At 41.2% G+C, this 20,265-nt stretch overlaps 1 protein-coding gene across 5 annotated transcripts in view; it reads left to right on the top strand.

Moving 5' to 3' along the window:
* The window catches only part of MICAL2 (microtubule associated monooxygenase, calponin and LIM domain containing 2), a 116,701-nt gene extending 102,809 nt beyond the window's left edge, over positions 1-13,892 (top strand). For 4 of the 5 annotated variants that reach the window (XM_042035481.1, XM_042035484.1, XM_042035485.1 and 1 more), the window contains 6 exons: positions 1,482-1,576; positions 3,464-3,556; positions 4,876-4,969; positions 10,349-10,448; positions 11,651-11,724; positions 12,608-13,892. In XM_042035481.1, the coding sequence (XP_041891415.1) occupies positions 1,482-1,576; positions 3,464-3,556; positions 4,876-4,969; positions 10,349-10,448; positions 11,651-11,724; positions 12,608-12,792 (641 nt within the window). In that variant the 3' untranslated portion in view covers positions 12,793-13,892. Of the gene's footprint in view, positions 1-1,481; positions 1,577-3,463; positions 3,557-4,875; positions 4,970-10,348; positions 10,449-11,650; positions 11,725-11,957; positions 12,082-12,607 lie in introns of all 5 variants that reach the window. The other variant, XM_042035483.1, reaches the window with a different exon arrangement.
* The last annotated feature ends 6,373 nt before the right edge of the window (positions 13,893-20,265 follow it).

Consider the following 20,265-nt stretch of genomic DNA (forward strand, 5'->3'; position numbering starts at 1 on the left):
GCAGCGTGTGGCAGTGGTGTGGCTGCAGCACTCGTGAGCCACCAGCCCTTGGCAGGTCCGAGCAGGAGCTGTGTCCCTTCTCCAAGCACTGCAAGGCAGGGAGGTGTGGGCTGGCAGCTTGGGCAGGTCTGGAGCAGAGGCCCCTGTGAGGCTGGAGACCCACCTGGAGCGCTACTGCACCTCCGTGCTCAAGGACCTGCATCCCAGAAAGGATGGCAGGACCCAAGTCTGCTGCTCTGAGCCCTCGGAGCTAGCAGCTTCACTGAGCACAAGGACTGAAAAGAAAAATATTCAGAATTTCTGCCTTAAATTAACTTGGATTTGCTTTTATTGCTTTACTGTCTGGGATGAACATGTTTCATGGATCCTGAGTTTAAATTAGGGCTGGAGGCAAAAGTCCTGCTTCAGCCGTGGGACCCAGAACAAGGCAAAGAAGAAACATTTACACTGGGAGAAGGGGAGGTGATTTTAATCTGAATGCAGCTTGCACCTAGAAAGCCAACTGTTACCTTGTAGATACAAAGAAAAACTAACACTGAGCTTTAAATAATGTACATTTCCAAGATGCCCAGCTGTTAACCATTAACCCTGTAGCAGGTTGAAGCATAGAGACAGATGTTCCAAAAGCGGTTTTATTTTCTGAAACAAAGAGAATGAAGCTATGCATTAGACAAATTAAGAAGAAATGCAAATATTTACACCCAGTTGAAACAAGATGCTGGAAAAACAGGCGTGATAAAATTGCTGCAATTAAATGTAATTTAATTTGTAATTCTGAAAGCACGCTTCTTCCAAAGGCAGCCTTTGAGTTTTCCTTATGGAGTGTACTGTTGTGATGTATGGATTTTCCTGGCTTCTTATGGCATTTTAATCAACAGCCCAATGATGTGATAATATTCCTAAAGCAGAAAAATAAGTGACGTTTGTTTAGACATAATTAATGAAATATTTATGTTGCATGAGGCTGTGTGATAAAGCCCTGTTCTCTTAGTCCATTTGCTTCTGATTACATTTGTGATTTTTTTATATGACCAGACATTCTGACGCCAACTATTTTACACTGAGCAGATGTCATGTAGTAAAAATGGGTGCCAGATGCTACAAGCCACATAAGGGTAATTTGTTTAAGAGCTGGCTCAGACTTTGTGCATTCAATTACACTGTATAGTGAGCCTTATACAATCATTTGGGCAATATGGCTAACTTCAGATATACATTTTAATGAATGTTGAGTGCATTCAGAACAACGTGCTACATGCAGAGTGCTCAAGGAATTAATTTATTTGTTTGTAGTACCTAGAAAAAAAATAAAATATATAGCCAGACATTTTTTGACAGGAATCAAAAATTTAATTAGTGCTGTCAGCTGAATTTCCAAATTGCTCTAGGTGCTGCTGATTAGAACTCAGGGCAGGTGCAAAGTGTCTAAGTTAAAGAACAGTATTCTTTGCTTCACTGACAATTTTGTTCCTGCATTTTAGGATATGAACACCTATCTGTCAGAAACCAAGCTACTGAGTATTCTACTTCATCCTCCGATGAGGAATTTGAATCCAAGCCTTCATTAACACACAAGGTAATCTTGACTTGGAAACAGAAAGGTATTTCCTTAGCTGGGCTGTATTTAGAATTCATCATATGATTCCGATCTAAAACATGCAGCGATTCCTCAAAGTGGGGATCGGAACGCTGGAGGTTACATGTCACGGAGAGAAAATACATTAAGACAGATGAACATCAACATTTCTTTTACCTCTTTGGATCTTTAATTCCCCCAGGTTACAGCAGCGCTGACAGAGGAGATCTTAATTTGACAAACAGACATGTTTCACTGAAATCACTTTGAAGCTTCATTCTTAAGTGGCCTTAATACGTAGCCCAACAAGCAAACTATTGAAAAAATTAGACCAAACAGATGCAGATTTCCTTTGGGGGAATACAGATTCATTTGAGAAGTGCTGCAGGCAGGTTGCCTGGAAAACACTCTGTTTATCCTAATCAGCACAAGTGTGTGAGCCACAAAATCACACTCAGGCCCTGTACCCTGAAAGAGCTGACTGCAGGAGTGGGAGCCGGGGGCTACAGCACCCTGAACCCTCCATACCCAGCTCTGACGTGAGGAAACACAGCTTTTTTGTCTGAATAGCTCATCAGAACTGTGTTTCTCTCTTTCCTGTGGAGAATATCAGTAAGCGGAGTTAACAGTATGAGGTGGCCTTTTGATTTGTTGCCTTTGGGGGCGGGAGGAAGAGGAAGGAAAGCAAAGTACTGAAAAACACTGAAAAATACAAAAGCTAAGTGGGACTTTGAATGGAAACAGAGGAACCAAAACACAGCAATGTGTGGCAGCACTTGTCACCAGTGGCCCTGTGTCAGGATGCACTGAGATGTCAGGATTCTTCATTCATCTTTCCTGTTACAGGAAAGCCAATCTATAGTATGATAATGTTATGGTGAATTAAATAAGGTTTAAATAAAATAGAGAAAAGAAGGGAGGCATGAGAGCAAACTGGATAAAAGCAACCCCCAGCAGTTGAGGCAGTCACAGGGAGGGCAGGACCAGGCAGGGAGAAGGCAGAGCTCCAGGGGAGCTGCCAGAAAGGGGGAGAAGGATCAGCTGTTGCACATGGGCATTAGCAGTGATTCAGTTCTGATGCACATTCCCCACTCAGTGTGTTTCTTTCAGCTGCCTCCTACCCATCCCTTTTCATGCCAGTTCTGGCTGCTATTTTGCCAGTACCACCACTGGTATCTGGCAAAACTTGGTGGGAAAAATTTTAGTGACTTCCTGGCTGGTTAATTTTTTAATTGTCTGGCCTATGGTGCTCATGTATGCTGTCTCCTGAAAAATGGGAACACCACAGCCTTGAAGCACATCAGGATAGCTTAGGTTAAAGGCAAGCTGGAGCAATGGCAGGTGATTCCCTGACCAGCCTTGCAGTATGTGCTGTCCTGCTCTCCTGGCAGCAGCAACAAGTGCCCTGGGGAAAAGCAAAAATCTCTGTAATGCAGCACAGAAATAGCACTGGGCAAGGTTTCACAGGGCTTCAGGTACTGTCCCGTGATGTAAATTTTACTACTTTATAGCTATAGCAATGGAAATGGGTTGAGTTTCCTTAAACTGGTGCTTTCCCCAGCCTGTGCGTGGCCATGTGCAGTGGGATGCTATATACAGTCAGCTTTGTCATTTGGACACTTTTTATTGACACACTTCCCACTCACTTATGGTTGCATTAAGAGCTTGTAGGGATTTCAAGCCAACATAGCAAATGCATGTAAATGTTCCTGCAGGAATGTTTCCCTTTTGCCCCGAGCACCCTGCAGTAGCTCACCCTGCTTTGGGCAGGGGATCGGGGCAGACCTAACCTCAGCGGCTCTGTGATTCTGGGGGAGGCTGGAGGAAAGCTGCAATAGCATACTTCTGCTTTGATTGCCTTTTTCTTTCTCTCTGTGTCTTTTGTAGGCAAAAAGGGCTCTCAGAAGGAGAAGGAAGCTGGAGAAGGAGACAAAGCAGTTGATTAAACAAGAGGAGCTGAAGAGGCTTCACAAAGCACAGGTGAAAATGTAGCTCGCAGATGTCCCCTTTGTCTCCCAAGAGTGACTCGTGAGGATGGGGGTATCCAAAATGGGCTCTGCATCTCCCCTCAGTCCTCACTGTGGCTCACTGCCTTCTGTGCTGAAATCCCCCCAACCACCAGGAGCAGGAAAGTGCGTGTGGCAGGGCCCTGCATCTCTCTGAGTGACAAATCCATGTCAGTCCCTGGAGATCATCATAATTATCATCATAATTTTGTAATTGTGGATGAAGAACAAGAGGGAATACTGACTGGCAATAAGAATACACTGAAGAGGGAAAGAGATAGAAAGGGGAAATAACATCAACCCCACAGAATGTAAGAAACTCGGCGATTACCTCTGTGTATTACAGGAGGATACAAAAATACAGTGATGGCTTTTGTTCTCTCCCTGCCATAACAATGAAAGTGAACCATATTTTTCCTTAATGATGGAAAGTCACTTCATTTTATACAGGCCCTGCTCCTCAGAAAATGCTAGGAAAGCTCTGGACTCTACTGACGTGTTATTATTCCCAATTACAGTTTAAGATTTGTAAATGCACTTCTGCACAATTTGATCTCAGACTACTCTTATTTTACTGCTTTGTGGAGACAATCAAGTCCAAACTTTTTGAATGATCTTTCGTATAGGCTGTTGCTGAGGGCTTGGCTTGGAATGCCCTAACACAGCCTGAAATGGGAACTGCTGAGCATCTGTCTTTGACATTTCAACCTTTTAAGGTGTTTCATGCCTTTTATCCCCACCACACCTCTGAAAATCTTATTTAAAAGGGAATGGACAATGGATGTAGAAATCCTTCCTGAAGTGCCACTGAATTGTCACATCTTAGCTATTAGACCCTTTTCTTTCTGGGTCAAAAGCTTGTGAAATATGAAAGAAAACCAAAAAAATCCCATGGACAATAAAATAGCTAGCAGAGCTTTCTAGCTGTAAACCTTCCCTATTTATATGAGCTTTATCAATGTAATATCTCAGAATGTATGTCTCTGAATATGAAAGCATTGACTTTTTACGCCTTGTGAGACAGAGAAACATTACGATCTCTTTTTTACAATGGGAGAGCTAAAACTCAGAAAAAACTGAGGTTCTTTTGGTACCTGTGATACCCCCATAAAATTGTGATTGACATCTAGTGGCATATTTAAATTGCTTAGGTGCTTGGAACACTCCATGAGTTGGCAAGAGCCACGACTCCTCCAAGACCTTTCCAAGCTGTTTCTCTAAGCACTGAGACCATCTTTTGTCTCCGAATTTTGAAGCTCTGTCTGTAGCTTTTATATCATTACATTTTTGCAGGCAGTCCAGCGCCAACTAGAAGAACTGGAGGAAAGACAAAGAGCTCTGGAGATTTTTGGTGTTGAACTGGAGAGAGAACTAAGAGGAGAAGCAGGTACACAAAGCAGTGTTTGCTTGTTTGGTGGTGGTTTTTCAACCTGTTTCAAAGCAGAGGGTTTTAATGGTTGTCATGGAAATAGTTTGATGCAAAATCTGAAAAGGAACAATAACTGGCAGGACAAAAATAATTCTTTAAGCATTTTCTCAAACTCTTTGTTAGCTGAAGTACCTTTACATTGAAGGCTTTAAATTTTCTGTTGGTTATCACAGATTTGGAATGATTTACAATGCTATTGAACCTGAATTTACTTTTCCCCTCACCTCCCCCTTTTTTTTTTTTTAAGTCCCATCCTGAGCTTAATTTCATCTTGTGGAGGGAACCAGTGAGGTTTCCAGGAGCTGTATCTCAGTTACCAAGCCAGCAGCAGCCCATGCCTAGTAACAGAGTCCTTAATGACTTTCCTGGAGTGTGAAATGCCATTAATATGATTAGAGCCAGTGGCCATGCTATAGCAACAGCAGCATGCAAGCACACACAGAGATCCCAGCAGCACAGCTTTTCACCCAGTGGGCAGAAGATGACAGGGATGTCACCCTGGCCCCAGCCAGAGGCAAGGTTTTCCCTCACCTGAGCCGACACTCCCAAGCCCCGAGGGTTGTAGGATCCTGCCACTGGCCCAGCCTTGGCACTGCTCCCCAGCACACACGGGGTGAAGCACAGGGACAGGACACCTGGGGCTCCTGCCAGGCTCAAAATGGGGATGGGCGTGTGAACCATGCACGTAAAGGACTGCAGAGGGGGCGGGGGTTCTGTGCGGGAGGGACTGACAGCCTGAATGCAAATGTCTTTACCTCCACTTTAGAAAACTGAGCCTTGTGTTTTCCTGACAGGCAGTTGCACAACACGGAAAACCCAGATATATTTTGGCACCTGATCTTGTTGTTGTCTTAACCAGGCAATCCAGTCCAACGCTACATGCTGGCCTTTTTAATGCCATATTTCATAGCTGCTCTCACCCCTATTCTGACACTGCACTAATCAGTTTGGCAAGAGAGCATTCGCCCAACCTTTTATATTTATTAACTAATTTCCTAGAATTGATCGTGTCAGTCTATTCCAAATTTTATTTAAAAGGCTAGCATCTATTTTTCTTAAATGAAATCATAACCCTTTATCAAACAGCACCCACCTTACTGCCCGTGAGAAAGTCTGCTAAAAATGCTTTGAGGATTTGGAGAGTTAGCTTTTTTCTTCTGATTTGTATAAAGGTGGTTGTTTTTTGGAAACCTCAAAAATAGAGAGGGACAAGAATCTTCTAGCTCTTGGGATAGACACCGAATACCAGGATAAATGGCCTAGAGCCACTTCTTGTTGTTGCTGTTTTGACAATCGCATTTCCTAAAGAAGGCTGTCTGCCAAGAGATCGATGCTTCTCATTCTCTTACCATCCTTGGTAATTGGATTGCCCTCATTAAGGTGAAAGTACTGGTTTTTTCTCCCTGTTGATTGTTTGTGTGTAGGTGGCCAGTTACAAATAGGGCAGATACTGAAACGTAGGATGTTACTGTCTCTCAATAACTCTTCTGGTGCAAAAGCACGAAGCTGTGAGTTTCCCAGACAAAATGTGAGTGCTTTGTTGCTTGTAATAACAAATGTGTAATGATGCAGGAATTGGTGAGTTTAATATTCTGTTCAAGCTTCCTAAAAATAATGAGCATTATTGTTTAATGAATGACCAGTGTTTATTAGGTTAAGTTGTATTTAAGCAGGTCTGCGCTTATGCAATTCAAGTGATTTAATAGGTATTATTAAGGTAATTAGAAAACGATCACAGTTCAGCAATAATATTGAGCTGCAAAGGTTGTGAATAACCAAATTTAGAGGCAGGCCTGCAAACACCAGTCTTCAGTGACATTTACGTAACTCTCCTCTAATAATTCTGTAAGCCTGGGATGAATGGCCCCTTTGTTAGGGGGAGTTATTCATTAGCTCCTCAACTGAATTAGAAGAGAACATGCGTGGGTGCGGAACAACTGCCATGAAGACTGATGAGCAAAATGAGGTTTTGATGATCTTCTAATTGTAGTGACAACAATTCATGCATTAAAAAAAAAAAACAAGGCCCCCAAAAAACACCCCAAAAAACCTGAGAAAAATAGTATCAGTCCTATGAGTAATTTTTCATGCTCGTTATTTCCTTTATTCCACTTCAAAATACCAAATAATAAATCACTGATGTACCGTTGCTTTGTTTTCCACTGACATTTGTGAAGGCTTATGGAGAGCTTCTGCCTACAAGAAAATACAGAAATAAAAATCTCAAAACACGTTTTCCACTGAAATTAGCATAATGGCTCAGTTGACTAAACAAATCACGAACAATGATGGTAAAGAAGAAAACCTGCGTTGAGAGAGAACATCAAGAAATGTCTCGGTGCCTCGGAAGGCGAACAAATATCTGCACATGTTGTAGCTAGTTTTTGATTTCATAAAAAACAGATCCAAGGTGTCTTGGAATTTTCAACATAGTCAAAAGAAATCAGTTGTAAACCTGTAGAAGTAAGGAATATGAGGTTTAACTGTACCTATAATGGTGCAAACTGGCCAAGACCCCTTTACTGTGTGGTGACTGTAAGGAAGGACAGTGGAGCGTCAATCTGGAGAACAGAAGGTTCAGGTTTTGAGAGGAGTGTTCAGTAAATACTCCTCCACAGCCTGTACAATTCCTTCCAAAGTGATGAAAATAGAAACACCTGTGATGTAATTAGAAGAATGTCTGACTTTCAAATGGATCTCAGTCAAACGAGACTTGGATAAACCAGGAGGAAAGGTTTGCTTTAGCAATGCTGTAGGGAAAGGCCAACACAAAACAAACTCACAAACTGTTTTCCCTCTAACCTTTAGAAAGATCTGTCGAACTGCATTATGCAAAATGCTTCTTTGGTTTGGTCTGCCCTTGGAAGGCATCGAGCACTCCATCAGACTTAAATAACAATTAACATTGGTAGTAACAAACATTTGAAAAGCTCAGGGAAAAAATGCCCCTGAGAACACTTAGGGGGCGTTCTGTGGGATGGAGGAGGAGGCAAAACAAGGGCTACTTTTATTTCATCTTGCACTGAGGATTTTGCAAAAATGAATGTTCTTCTGCAAAGTGTGTTATCTTTGCTTACCTCAATCAACCTACAATACACAGTCTTTTATTAGAGATACAGTGATTTTAGCGTGTAAAGAGTAAAAGTTAAAAGAAAGACTATTTTTGCCTAAACAAGGAAACAACAAAAATGGAACAGTAACATTTTGTGTCTGTGCCACACTTAATGCATAACAGCGATTGCAGTGTTTTTACTGACAGTAAAATAAATCAAAGTTTGATGATAACTTCTTATGGTGGCATACAAAGACCTAAGGCTCTGAATACTAATGCTGCATCCTTGAACTGGATCTGTAAGAAACTGGCATGTTCCAGCAAGGACCGCTCCTGCAGTCACTCTGAGAAGACACTTTTTATCACCGCTTGCTGACCTGGAAGATCCCACAGGAACACATCCATTACTGCCAAGTTTTAATGGAATCAGGCAGAAATTGAAGAGGGATTGCTCTGCCTCCTCCTGCTGTTTTATCCTTCTGTTTCATGGTAATTTCCAGTTGGGGTCAAGTCCTGATGACAAACTGCAGAACTGCACCCACACCAGCATGGGCCCAGGTAACTCCTCCGGTGCTGGCAGGAGGTGACCTGGGTTCCCTGGGATGATGGTGTCTGGTGAAGGCATGCAAATGGGCTGGTGATCCCAAACACCCAGCAATTTCTCTTGGCTCAGGAAGATGGCTAAAGGGCTTCACTGGGTGACATCGTTGCTGCCCCAAGGATATGGGCTTTAAACTGCTGCTTTTGAGTGGAGTCAAATCCTGGCTCTGACCTAAGAGTGAGGGGCAGCTTAAGTTGTAGAGACAAGAGGGTAATACCTGGGGCAAAAAATATAAAGCACATTTCAAAATGACAAGAAAGAAAGGCATCAGAAACACTGCTGAACTGCCCAGGACTCTGTCTGTCTCTCCCCTTGGTAATCTAGTTTAGTGATACTCTTGTAACTGATGTCTCTGGAGCTTGAACCTGAGACATTTTGGGTTAAGTTTCAGTGCTCTCAGTCACATAAAATACAGGTGCAGTCCTCTTAAAATACGAGAAATCATATAAGCTTCCATCCATAGAAAACAGCCAGGCTGGTTTGTGGGGATTTTATTGTTGGTTATCTAGCACTGTGGTGTAAGGACTGAGGAGCAAAGAACTGGTTCCCCTGCCTGCTGGCAGTACTCCTTTTGCTGCATCCTAAGTCTGGCCATCCCTGCTTCCATGTGTGGTGGGGAGTGCAAATACCATGTGCTGGGGCAGGAGCATGGGCTGGCTGTTGGCTTTATGCTTCTGAAGGTGCCAGTATGTCACTTAGATTGTTGCCTCAACCTGGAGCAGTGAAAGATACTTGCTTCCTACAAGTGATCACCATTTTGTGGCAGCAGGCAGTGGATGGGCAGAACAGAAGTGGGAGGTGTGTTGGCAGTGCCATCACTGCCGCTGTAATTCTGCAACAAAGGGAGGTGGGGTGGCTTTGTTTTGGGAAAAAAATGAATGGAAAATGTGAGGTCATGAGGATGTTACAAAGGACAGCAAGGAAAAGAAATACGTATGTTCTCTGACTTGCCATTTGAAAACACCCAGGGGTTCTTCCTTGCCAAAGAGTTTTGTACAGATGGTATTTTAGGAGAGTAAAGGTCCTCACTTGATGAAAGAGATCCATCATTTTCTTCAGCAAGGCAGAGTCAAGCTGTGAGCTCTTTGGGAGGAAGACTGTCTACCAGTGATGCCCCAGCCCAAAGTGTTATAAACCCACCCAGTAATCATAGATTTGTCATTCAAAGCAGCTGCAGATTTAGAGGCCAGCTGACAAGGGAAGGGAAATTTGAAGAGGATTTGGTTGTGTGTCTGATGTCCACTGGAAGCAGAGGTTAAGTTGATACTTGCCAGCATGTGCATCCTGAAGGCTGATTGTGTTAATGGAGTATCCACTTAGACATAGCTCAGCTCTGAAGCCCAGTTTCAACAGAGAAAACTCTCTTATCAAAGGCAGAGCTAAGAGACAGAAATAGTGCCTATTAAAGTCTATGTGATTATTTGAAAGGAAAATCTTTAAGACAAAAGTGTTTTAAAATCCAGTGCATCTTTAACGGCAATTAGCCACAACAGTCAACAAAAAAGAGACAAAAAAATGTTAGACTTGTTGTACCCAGCCATTACTGGTGGAAGTTGCATACAGCAAAACCATCTCCATTTGAATAATGTGGGCTTACAAGGAGGACTACTGAAAGAGAACTTAGTTGGCAAAAGCATTGGAAAGAAAGCTGGTAAAGCACACTGAAGTCTCCTATTTTACACAGATTCAGGCACAAAGGATGAAAATCAGATGCTACATGAATGGTTTGAGCTGGTCATGGAGAAGAATAAATTAATGCGTTATGAGTCTGAGCTCCTGATTATGTAAGTAAGGACAAGCATTAGTATTAAAGATGGGGAGGGGAGAGGAAAAAAGTGTACTCACATCTCACAATGTACCTGAACACCTTGCTGCGTGCTGCAGTTCCAGACAGTTGTGGAATAAAACCCAGAGTAGCTACAACCTGTTTGAACACAGATTTGTAGCTGGGGCCTCCTCGTCCTTCCCTCTCTCAGTGGTTCAAATATTTCAATCCTATATGATACTCTGAACCAGTGTGGCACAGAGAGCTCTGCCTTCACATAATATGGGTCTAATGAACACTGGGGTGCTTTCTCCTGGGAAGAAAAATAGTCTGACAAATTCATCTGGTTTTACTGGACATAGGAAAAAAAGATCTAGAAATTCACTACAGCAATGAAACAAGCAGGTACAGCAACACAACAAGCAAATAAACCCCACCTCAGATGCCACTGTTGTGGTTGATGGAAACAATGTTTGCTGTAGCTCCCTCACCTCGCCTCCCTGCAAACACACTGGAGACAGGCCGAGGTGACTCTCGGGTATTTTCTCCACTGTTTGTGGGCAGTGTGGGAAGGCAATGGGAGCCTCAGCAGTCCTTACTCACGCCTGGATTTCCCACCTGTGCAGGCTGCTCATTGCCATTTATCATTCCCATATCACCCAGCCCAGCCACGAGCTCCAGCTGCACCCCAGTTTCTCCCCGGCTGTGCTGATGCTGCGGGGGGCCGACCCTTTCTTGCCCCTCTCCTTGTCATCGGGTGTTGTGGTAGCAATGCTTTCTTCTCACACTGTCTGGGAGTTAAAAAAGCAACAGTGGGCTGCTTTTAGCACCGCAGGACACAGAATGTTGTTGTCTGGGTGTGTTCACGTGTTAATTCCTCTCCCTCAGGACCTGTGCAGAGGGCCTGGTGAGGCCCCTCACGTGTGGGAGTGCTCAGCCCTATCCAGAGTTACACTGTGGGTGCCGCCAACAAAGCACAGATGGTTCAAAGCCTTAAGCACTGCTGGGTATGGGGGAGTTTAATGCCATACATAATGTAAAAGGTGGCAGTGGTACTTCTGGAGCTGCTCCGGAGATGTTGGCACAGGCAAACCTTTTAGCCTTGGTAGCCCATGAGGAGAAAATACTGGATAAGCAGAACACAGAATCTCGTAATTGAAATAACGTGTATGTCTTCACTGAAAAAAGCCTCTTCTTTAACATATTTTTTGCTGCATCCAGAGCCCAAGAGCTAGAATTGGAGGACCACCAAAGTAGGCTGGAACAAAAGCTGAGAGAGAAAATGGCCATTGATGGTAAGTCAAAGGGGACAGTGTGCTCCAGCCCGCAGGGACAGACCGTGCCAACCCCTTGTCCAAAAAGGACCAGGGTGGCCAAGGCTCCTGTGCTCCCTCTGAGTGCAGCTCAGCCAGCAAAATGTGAGATCTCCTCTGACTCCTAGTGAAGACAGCTGAGCTGACCTGCCCAGTTCTACACTGAACGGGATCAGAAGCACTGCACGTGTAATTACACTAATTGTGCTCTCCAGGCAGCCATGTCCAGCTGATGATGGGCAGCAATGGGAAGAAACTTCTTCAGACACCTAAACAAAGGAGGTTATCTGCTCTTATGTAGCATTGCTGGTTACCACAGTGTTTTGGAACTGCTTTGAGGTATTTGGGATTACAGTTTGGGCTTGTCCTTTCATGTGGCATTTGAAAAGGGAGCATGGGGAGGAGGAATGCAGGGAGAAGAGTGGCTCCATAGCACTGAGTACCCCAAAATATCCTGCTGTGTTCTAGGCATGTGGATTGCAAGTGACAGCAGCTTTCAGTATGTTTTCTGAAAAATACTTTCCATTTTCTTCCAGGTACTACATTTCATGTTGGGATTTTTACCTTATAAACTAAATTTAAACTACAGCTTAGTAGTTTTTATAAATAACTAGTGCTTTTCCTATCCCTTCCAGTCTAACTTTTGTTAAAAGATCTACCCTAGACATTATGAGCCCTAGTGGTCAACTTCAAATGGCCCAAACCCAGGAGAAAATTTCCCTGAACCCGGAACTCTAACTTGAAAAATACTAACTACTATGGACTTCATTATAGTCATTGACTATAATGTTAATTCAAGCTGTGCACTAACAGTTAAAATGCAAACAGTGATCTCGTTTTTAACCTCTTTTTTGTGATCTTTTAGACAGCCTTAAAGATGAGATGGATCTGAATGAGGAGGATGAAATTTTTACTGAGATGATGAAACTTGTTGAAGAAAGGGACAGACTCGTCTGTACCTTAGAAGAGCAGAGAGTGAAAGAAAGGGCAGAAGACCAGCACTTCGAAAGCTTTATCTTATCTACAGGTTATCATCTGAGCAGGATTTAAACAGCCACATGCAAATAAACATCCTTTCAGCAGTATTCCCTATCACGGGGATACAGTCTTGTGGCAAATGAAGGAACTCATATTTAAAATCAGCTTATTTGCGAAACACATCATTTTGTTATCAAAAGCTTTAAAGTCGTTCTTTTGCTCACACCAGAGACAGCTGTTTCACTGTCAGCTCAAAGGATCACTGGGATACAGATCTGGACTGAATTTGCCTGTGTGATGGGCACCAGGGTCTGTGAAAGGGAAATCAGAGCTCTATTATTCTCTTGGAATTTTATTTTAATGCTCAGAGTAGAGTTTCTGAGGAACATGATGACATCATTTAGTATTCCTGAGACAGCCTTACTTTCCATCTGTTTGTCTGAATCTCTGTGTGGCTTTGTTAATATTTTGGCACAGCCAAGCCATGGTCAACTATAGAAACGTCAGAAAACAAGCATCTCATAAAAATAGTGTTAGTCTTTATTTCTGGTGGAGGAAGAGTCATTTGACTAATGACTACATATAAGCACTTACTAAAACTACTGTAAATGCAATGTCAGAAATTAATTTTTCAGGTATTTATAAGTTTTATTGCACTGTGTATTTTTGAACAAGAAGTTAAAGCAATGTTAAATCCCTGCATTTTGTAAAATGGTAAGGGATTATCAAAGGGATGACTATCCTTTCAGCTGTTACATGCTCGAAGAAGTTTCTGTATATCAGCGATTATTAAAGTCTTTAAAATACGATAAAAGATAATTTTAAAATAGTAATTCACCCAATTGATATTTATAGGGCAGGCTTTACTATGACAGACTTTACAATTCCTTCAGAACATACATTTCAAGTTGTATTGTTGAGTGTGATGAATGGTATAGCATTTAAAGACCTCCCCGAGAATAATCCCTTAAAATGACTGCAAAAAATGTTGAGTTTTTAATATCAACATTTGATAGAAAATACTGTGCTATGTTTAAATTACATTTATCTTGCTGCTTGAGAATATATGCACTTTTTTTGCTTAAAGGGACCATCTCCTATCCTTTTGGTACATGCATTTGTAGATATTGGCAAAACAGTGCAGAAATTCTCCTAATTTAAGTACCTTTTTAAATCTGAGATAATTCTGCAATTTAAGATTGGTAACATTCCCAACTGTATGTGTGATGCACTAGATTTTCAAACTGAAAAAAACTGAAAGACTGTTTCTTTCTGAATATCATTTTACCTCGTGCTCTGAGAAGATTTGATGTTCTCATTATTTCATGAAGGGTGCTAATTTGCAGCATCTGCCTATGGTACAGCCAAAGAGAGAAGCATTCCTGTTAAAAAAGCTTTAAACTGAAAAACCTCTTGGTGAGTACAGGTAAAGTAACAGACACACTGGATCCTGTCACAATAATTTATTAATTATCTTCAGGGTTGGGGTTTTTTTGCTGTTTTGCAAGAAATTTGAAATACCCTTTCTAAAGGTAAAAGCAAGTTTTTGCTATTGGCCACAGATAAATAATATACCTCTGTTGGTGCAAGCTTTATACTATTGCTCTGCAGTATTTATTCATATTTATTTATTAGACTGTTTAAAGAGGGTAGGAGTGTCTGGTTACATTTTACAGTTTGGATGTTGTCTCTAATTTTGATTGATAAATGTGTATTTCTAACAGCTGTGTACAGCAAAGCTGTGCATTGTAGAGTAGACAGCTTTATAGGTTTGGTAAATAATTAGCAATAAAATATGAATTAAGATTTTAAACAATGTTCTCAGTGACCATAACTTGAAGGGATACCCTTAAAACACAGCATTCAGGGCTTTAACATATAATTTGTCTTTCATCATACTGGGAAGATAGGGCAGAATCCTTAAGTGTGTTCCAAAATAACCACCAGACTTTTTTCCCCCTGTCATTCATAGGTTAAGCATACCTGATCTTCAGATGACATTTTTACTATGATGGATTGCAGTGATTGATTTTTTAAACTAAATCTATTACTTAAGACTGATACAAGTAGGAGAGGCAGAGAAGCAATAAATATTTTAATTTTCTCTGTTGAGATCTGCTGGTATTTCCAGTTCTGTGGAGAAAAATTCTGGGTTTTATCACTGCCTCATGAAGTCCTGTAGAAAAAGACAGTCTAGAAAATCTATCATAGTTTTCTGTGAGAGTCATAATGTTTTCAAGATATTTTTTAAAAGTCTGAAAGCAAAATTCTTAAAGCTTTGCACAGGTGGGGAATTCTGCAGAAATCTCCAGTTATATCAAAGACTGGTTTTTTCACCTCATTTTACAATTAAAAAGTCCATTCACATTTGTGTTGCTGTTGCAAATAAGCCCTGAGATTTCAGTTTACAGCATATACCTGTTCAGCTATAAAACCAAATTCCAAAGGGTGCTTTCCCTTTAGCTCCAACGCTGAAGTATCAGAGTCCACAGAAGCTGAGGGCCATCAGAACTTAATGGACACACAAAATCATCTTGGCTAAAGAAACACTTTTCTGGATGCCCTGTGGTTGTTACACATGCCCCACCCAAAACTGTCTGCTCCTGGGTGGAAAAACCTGTCAGGCTACTGTTACCCTGCCTGATATTAAGTACCTCACAAGATTAGATCCAAAAATAAACTGTGCAAGTGATTTAGAAAATCATAAACTCGTAAGTCATTTAAAGCAGGTCTTTGTGTATTGTGAGAGTACAGAAGGGGGTTAAAAAAAGAGAAGCTATGTGCACTGTTCACAGGTCAGTTTCATATGGTTGGCTTGTATTAGAAATGTATTTAAACACTGGTTTGGTTATGAGTTTTCTTGCTGCTCAGTCTTTTTCTGTAACTTGGCTCACTAATTTGTAATAGATTTGTTCATTTTTAAGTTCATGGCACTATCATTTCGGGGTATAATGTGATGTGCTGGACTGTACTGAGTGTGTCTAAATGGGCTGGTTGTGAGAAATTTTCTATTGGAAAGAATAAAATTCTGTCTCACTCTTCGAAGTCCCCGAATCATTTCCATAGAAATTTCTCTCCACTGACACCTACAGCGTAATAACGTGTGATGAGGAAAGATCTACAGGTAAGAAATTAAATCATCTTCTTAGCTCATATACTGGTAAGTAAATCACACACAGATTCCTTTTGTAGTTCAGAAATAACAACACTCTGAAGTTAGGGGGCACCTTTAACAGAAAAGATTACAAACCCCATGAGACCAACAACTTCCACACATGCTTACCCAGGAATTCACCAGCTGGTTTCCTTAGGCTTGACACACAATTTATAACAGCTCCTTGAAGACTCGAAGGAAAAGTGTTGATCAAAGGGTGATCAAAATCTTAATTGTCAAATAATTGTCAATTTTCAAATGCAACTAACTTTACCTCTGTCAGGTCACTGTGTTTTGTTGCTTTCTACCAGTGGGAGAGTCTTACAGGGCAAGACAATGTGCTGCCCAGAGGAGAGACAAGGATAAGCAAGACTGGGGCCAGCATGACTGTTCCCTGCTCAATGACTCTGAACTGATTGATAGGTCTCTCCTCCTCACAGGACAGATGGACAGCTCCTTCTCTACAGAGGTCAAGGTAATTTTTGGCATCTTTGAACTGAGATTTTCCTTTTACTGTCATGACCTTTCCCTTCCATCTTGTGGAATTTTCTGGCCCAGGAGCAGGGTAGAAATGCCACCACAGGAATTTACTGAAGTTCTTCTAATCCTAGTGCATGCACACACCCTCCTTGTCCCCTCTTCAAAAGATCACAGGTCTAAAGAAACTCGGTGCTTAGGGACATGGTTTAGTGGTGGATTTGGCAGTACTGGGTTAATGGTTAGACTTGATCTTAAAGGTCTTTTCGAACTTAAACAGTTCTGTGATTCTATAAAAAGTTTGTGAAAACGATTTTGTAAACCACTGTTTGAATGAAGACCGATCCATCTGCCTCCAAGGTAAAGGGACACCTCACTGACTTTTAGTGTGTTTGACCAGGTTTCTCTGGGCATAGGAAACAAATTTAGAGGTCTTGTGCCTTGAAACTTCCGCTTTGTAGCCCAATGCATTTCAACTAGGATTTTCACATTAGTTTAGTAGTCTTTTTCCAGAAAGATACACTGTTTTCTTTCTTGCTTGAGCAAGTAACAGGATGTGGCATAGCAGATTGGAGATTCTGTTTATCTTTCAAAACTTTGCTTCTGTTAAGATCTAGAGCTGTCCCTGCTGGGTTTTGCCTGGACCGTACACTTTGGCATCGTTTAGCACAATGGGCTTGCCGTGGTAGCATGGAAATATTATCCCTGCAGTTTTCATCGCAGCCACATCTCATGAACCTGGATCCTGGCAAATACTTCATGATGGGCAAGGTATTTGCTGGATTTCACCCAAATCTCTTTGCCTGATATTTATGAAAAAATTGTGGTTTCTTCTGTTGCTTCTGATGAACTATGAAGAGACCTGATGGCCCTGCATGCCAGTACTGTGCCTGCTGGAATATTCATGTAACACACCTGTACATAACTACAGGCCCAAATGAAGGGTACAAGTGAAGCTTAGTAAGGAAAAAAAAAAATCACATATTGGGGTTTTTTCCTAAAACTGTCTCAAGAAGGACAGTTGTAAATGCAAGTCAACTTGTCCCAGTTTCTGTAAATAACTAATTGATGTAACAACGTGTTGCCAGGTGGTGAATACCAGGATGATGTTCCCCTTTTATCAAAAAGTTTTAAACCCACTTTCTTTCCTTTGAAGCTTTTAAATTATTAATTTCTGTGGCTGTATACAACATGTTATCTTTTGTCTTTCATGCATATTTTTCCTCATCACATCTTAGTCTATCTTTTTTGCTCCTCAATGTACCATAAAAATTCATTGTACTTTTTAACAATCTGGTTGGAAATACTCTGTTACTTTTATAAAACTATGTTATTTTGTCATATTATTTAAAGAGAATATTCTTATACCAAAGAAGTTAAAGCAGAAAGCATAGCTGTGTATTAAATCCAGGCGTATGTATATGCCCAATCTTATTCTCACCTTGTGAGCTGGAAACAAATTTATCCTCAAGCATGAGTTTTAGGTGATGCTGGCAATGAAAATCTGGAGCCCTTTTATCCCTGATACGATGCTTTCTACTGTTAAAATGCAGCCACGTTGAAATGGTGTGGAAACACCTTCTTTGCTCAGCAGGCTCCTTTACTGTGCTGTTAACTTATCACTCGGGGTGGCTGGGCACATTGAGCAATTCACCACACAGAGCTGGCATAGTACAGGGCTGACTGCAGGTACTTAGGAAAACAAAATGTGTAGACTTTGGTCTAGTTCTCTTCTTCCTGAAGTCAGCAAAGGGTGTTCCTGTAGGCAAGCAAAGCAGTAGCAGTAAGTTGATAAATCGCTTTTAAAAATTCCACTTCCATTCTTTAAATGACCAAATGGTCAAAAGACTGTAGCAGAGCTACACCTAGGAGAAAAATGCTAGGGGAACACTCTAAGGCAAGTGAATGATTTCTTGCACAGTCTTAACCAGCTTGGCTGCTCTTTCTTACTAGCCTAGCCCGTGGTTGGGATATTACATACCTTGCCTCTTCTGTTCTGTTGGGAAAGTAAAACTCTGGTCCTGAACATTCTGAGCCTCATATTAAAAGAAATAAAAACCAGCTGTGCATGGACAGATATGCAGGTGAACAAGAAATATTTGAAGTGTGGTGGGGAGGGGACTTAGCCACCTTTTATTGCCTGGCAAGAGTACATATGTGAGCAGGATACAATTAATTTGATGTAATGTTTGGCTCATCTGTCTGAACAAGACGCTGACAGGGAACGTGGTGAGAGCTCTCATGGTCTGCTCTGGATTTCTCTATACCAGGTGCAGCAGGGCCAGCCTGAACAGCAGCCTGCTGACTGCTGTGTCCTGTGCTGGGATTGTGGAGCATGATCCTGGAAGTGTTCCATTGTCAAATACAAAGCAGAGCAAACCCCATCCCCAAAGCTACTCTAACTTAGACCTTGTGTTTATCTATAAATCCTTTTGTAATGAATGCAATATTAATTTAAGGCCATATGTTCAGGTATATTCCTAGATAAATACAAAAAAAAAAGGTAGCATACGTAATTCTAAATTTAAGATACAGGGGAAAAATGTTGTAACTATCCTCAAAGAGAAACATCACAATTGGAAAAACATTGCAATAATGTTATACACAATGAACTGCACATAAATACTGAAAGAAATCCATTAAAAAACCCCAAATCAAAACTGTAAACTTAAGGTCTGGCTGCTGCTTTAGCAGCATTACTTAAAGCACACAGTATTCGAGTTTCCAGATCTGATAAAGTTCATCTTAAACACATGGTTTCATTTAATTTTTTCCCCTTGCGACGTGAAACTACCATAGTTCATGAGGCTATTAAATAATTAATACTGTATTTATCATTAATTTACATATACTGAGTGTTGAGAAATAGGAAAGATTCTGGGTCTTTTCAACTATTTTGTGAGGGACTTGGCAAATGCATGTTGAATTCTGACTATGCTGTATTTGCACAGCCCAGTACCCATTGCTTTTTGGGAGGTATCTGGCTTGTTCCTTCTGTATTTACCACAAACAAAGGGGTACAAAGGCAAGCACACTCGTGCTTGCCAAAGTGCTCTCTCTTCTTCTATGCCCACAAAATCCTATATTGACATCCATATATAGTATAGTCATTTGGCTCCAAATGGAGATTTAGTTGGGTCACTGCTCTGTTTGTAAATGCCACAGATTTACAGGCATATTTTTTAAAGGGTTTGATGTGTGTATTTCTTCTTTCGAAATTGTCGTTTATTATGTTCTTAAAAATTATTCAAAACTGTTCATCTCCTAATACATAGACTGTATAAGCAGCATTTCTGTAAAAAGAGAATAAGAAGTAAAATTCAGGCTGAAATTCGTAGACAAGAAGCTTAAACGTAACTGGTGCTATGAACCAGAGAGCAAACATTAAGGAAAGGATTGTGCTGAGGCTTGGGCTCATTCCGGCTTATAACCAATGGCAGGATGGATGAATAAAGTTTTTCTCCAGGGCACATACTAACTGCATGCAACAAATAGGCATTGATGTCTACCCCTCATCAGCTAACCAATGTTACCGGCTTGTAAAAACACAACAATTATTAGCTGATTTAGAAATATCCTCATGGTAATTTCATTTCACTTATTATGCCTAATGGATAGCTAGATATTTGCATGAAGTGTGTGTGGCTTTTTGCCTGAATTGTTAATCAAGTGATTAAGTGGTAAGTGAAAGTAGTGCATCCAGATGACATTAATGCTGTTCCAGTCCTGGATGCCTCCTGAACCAGTCACAGCAAATTATCTGTTTTAAACATACTTCTCCCTTAAGCTGCTCATCTGCAAATCAAAGCAGCATTGGTATAGGCAATCTATCGTGTTAAGTCACCTTTCCTTCCACAGGCTTTTTATACTGGTCTGACTATAACAGTTGTTTTGTTTTGTAGAAGTGGATGTGA

The sequence above is a fragment of the Corvus kubaryi genome, unplaced genomic scaffold, assembly GCF_017639235.1.
Source record: "Corvus kubaryi isolate FWS band 111438036 unplaced genomic scaffold, C.kubaryi_AGA036_p1.0 37384, whole genome shotgun sequence".
Taxonomy (NCBI): Eukaryota; Metazoa; Chordata; class Aves; order Passeriformes; family Corvidae; genus Corvus; species Corvus kubaryi.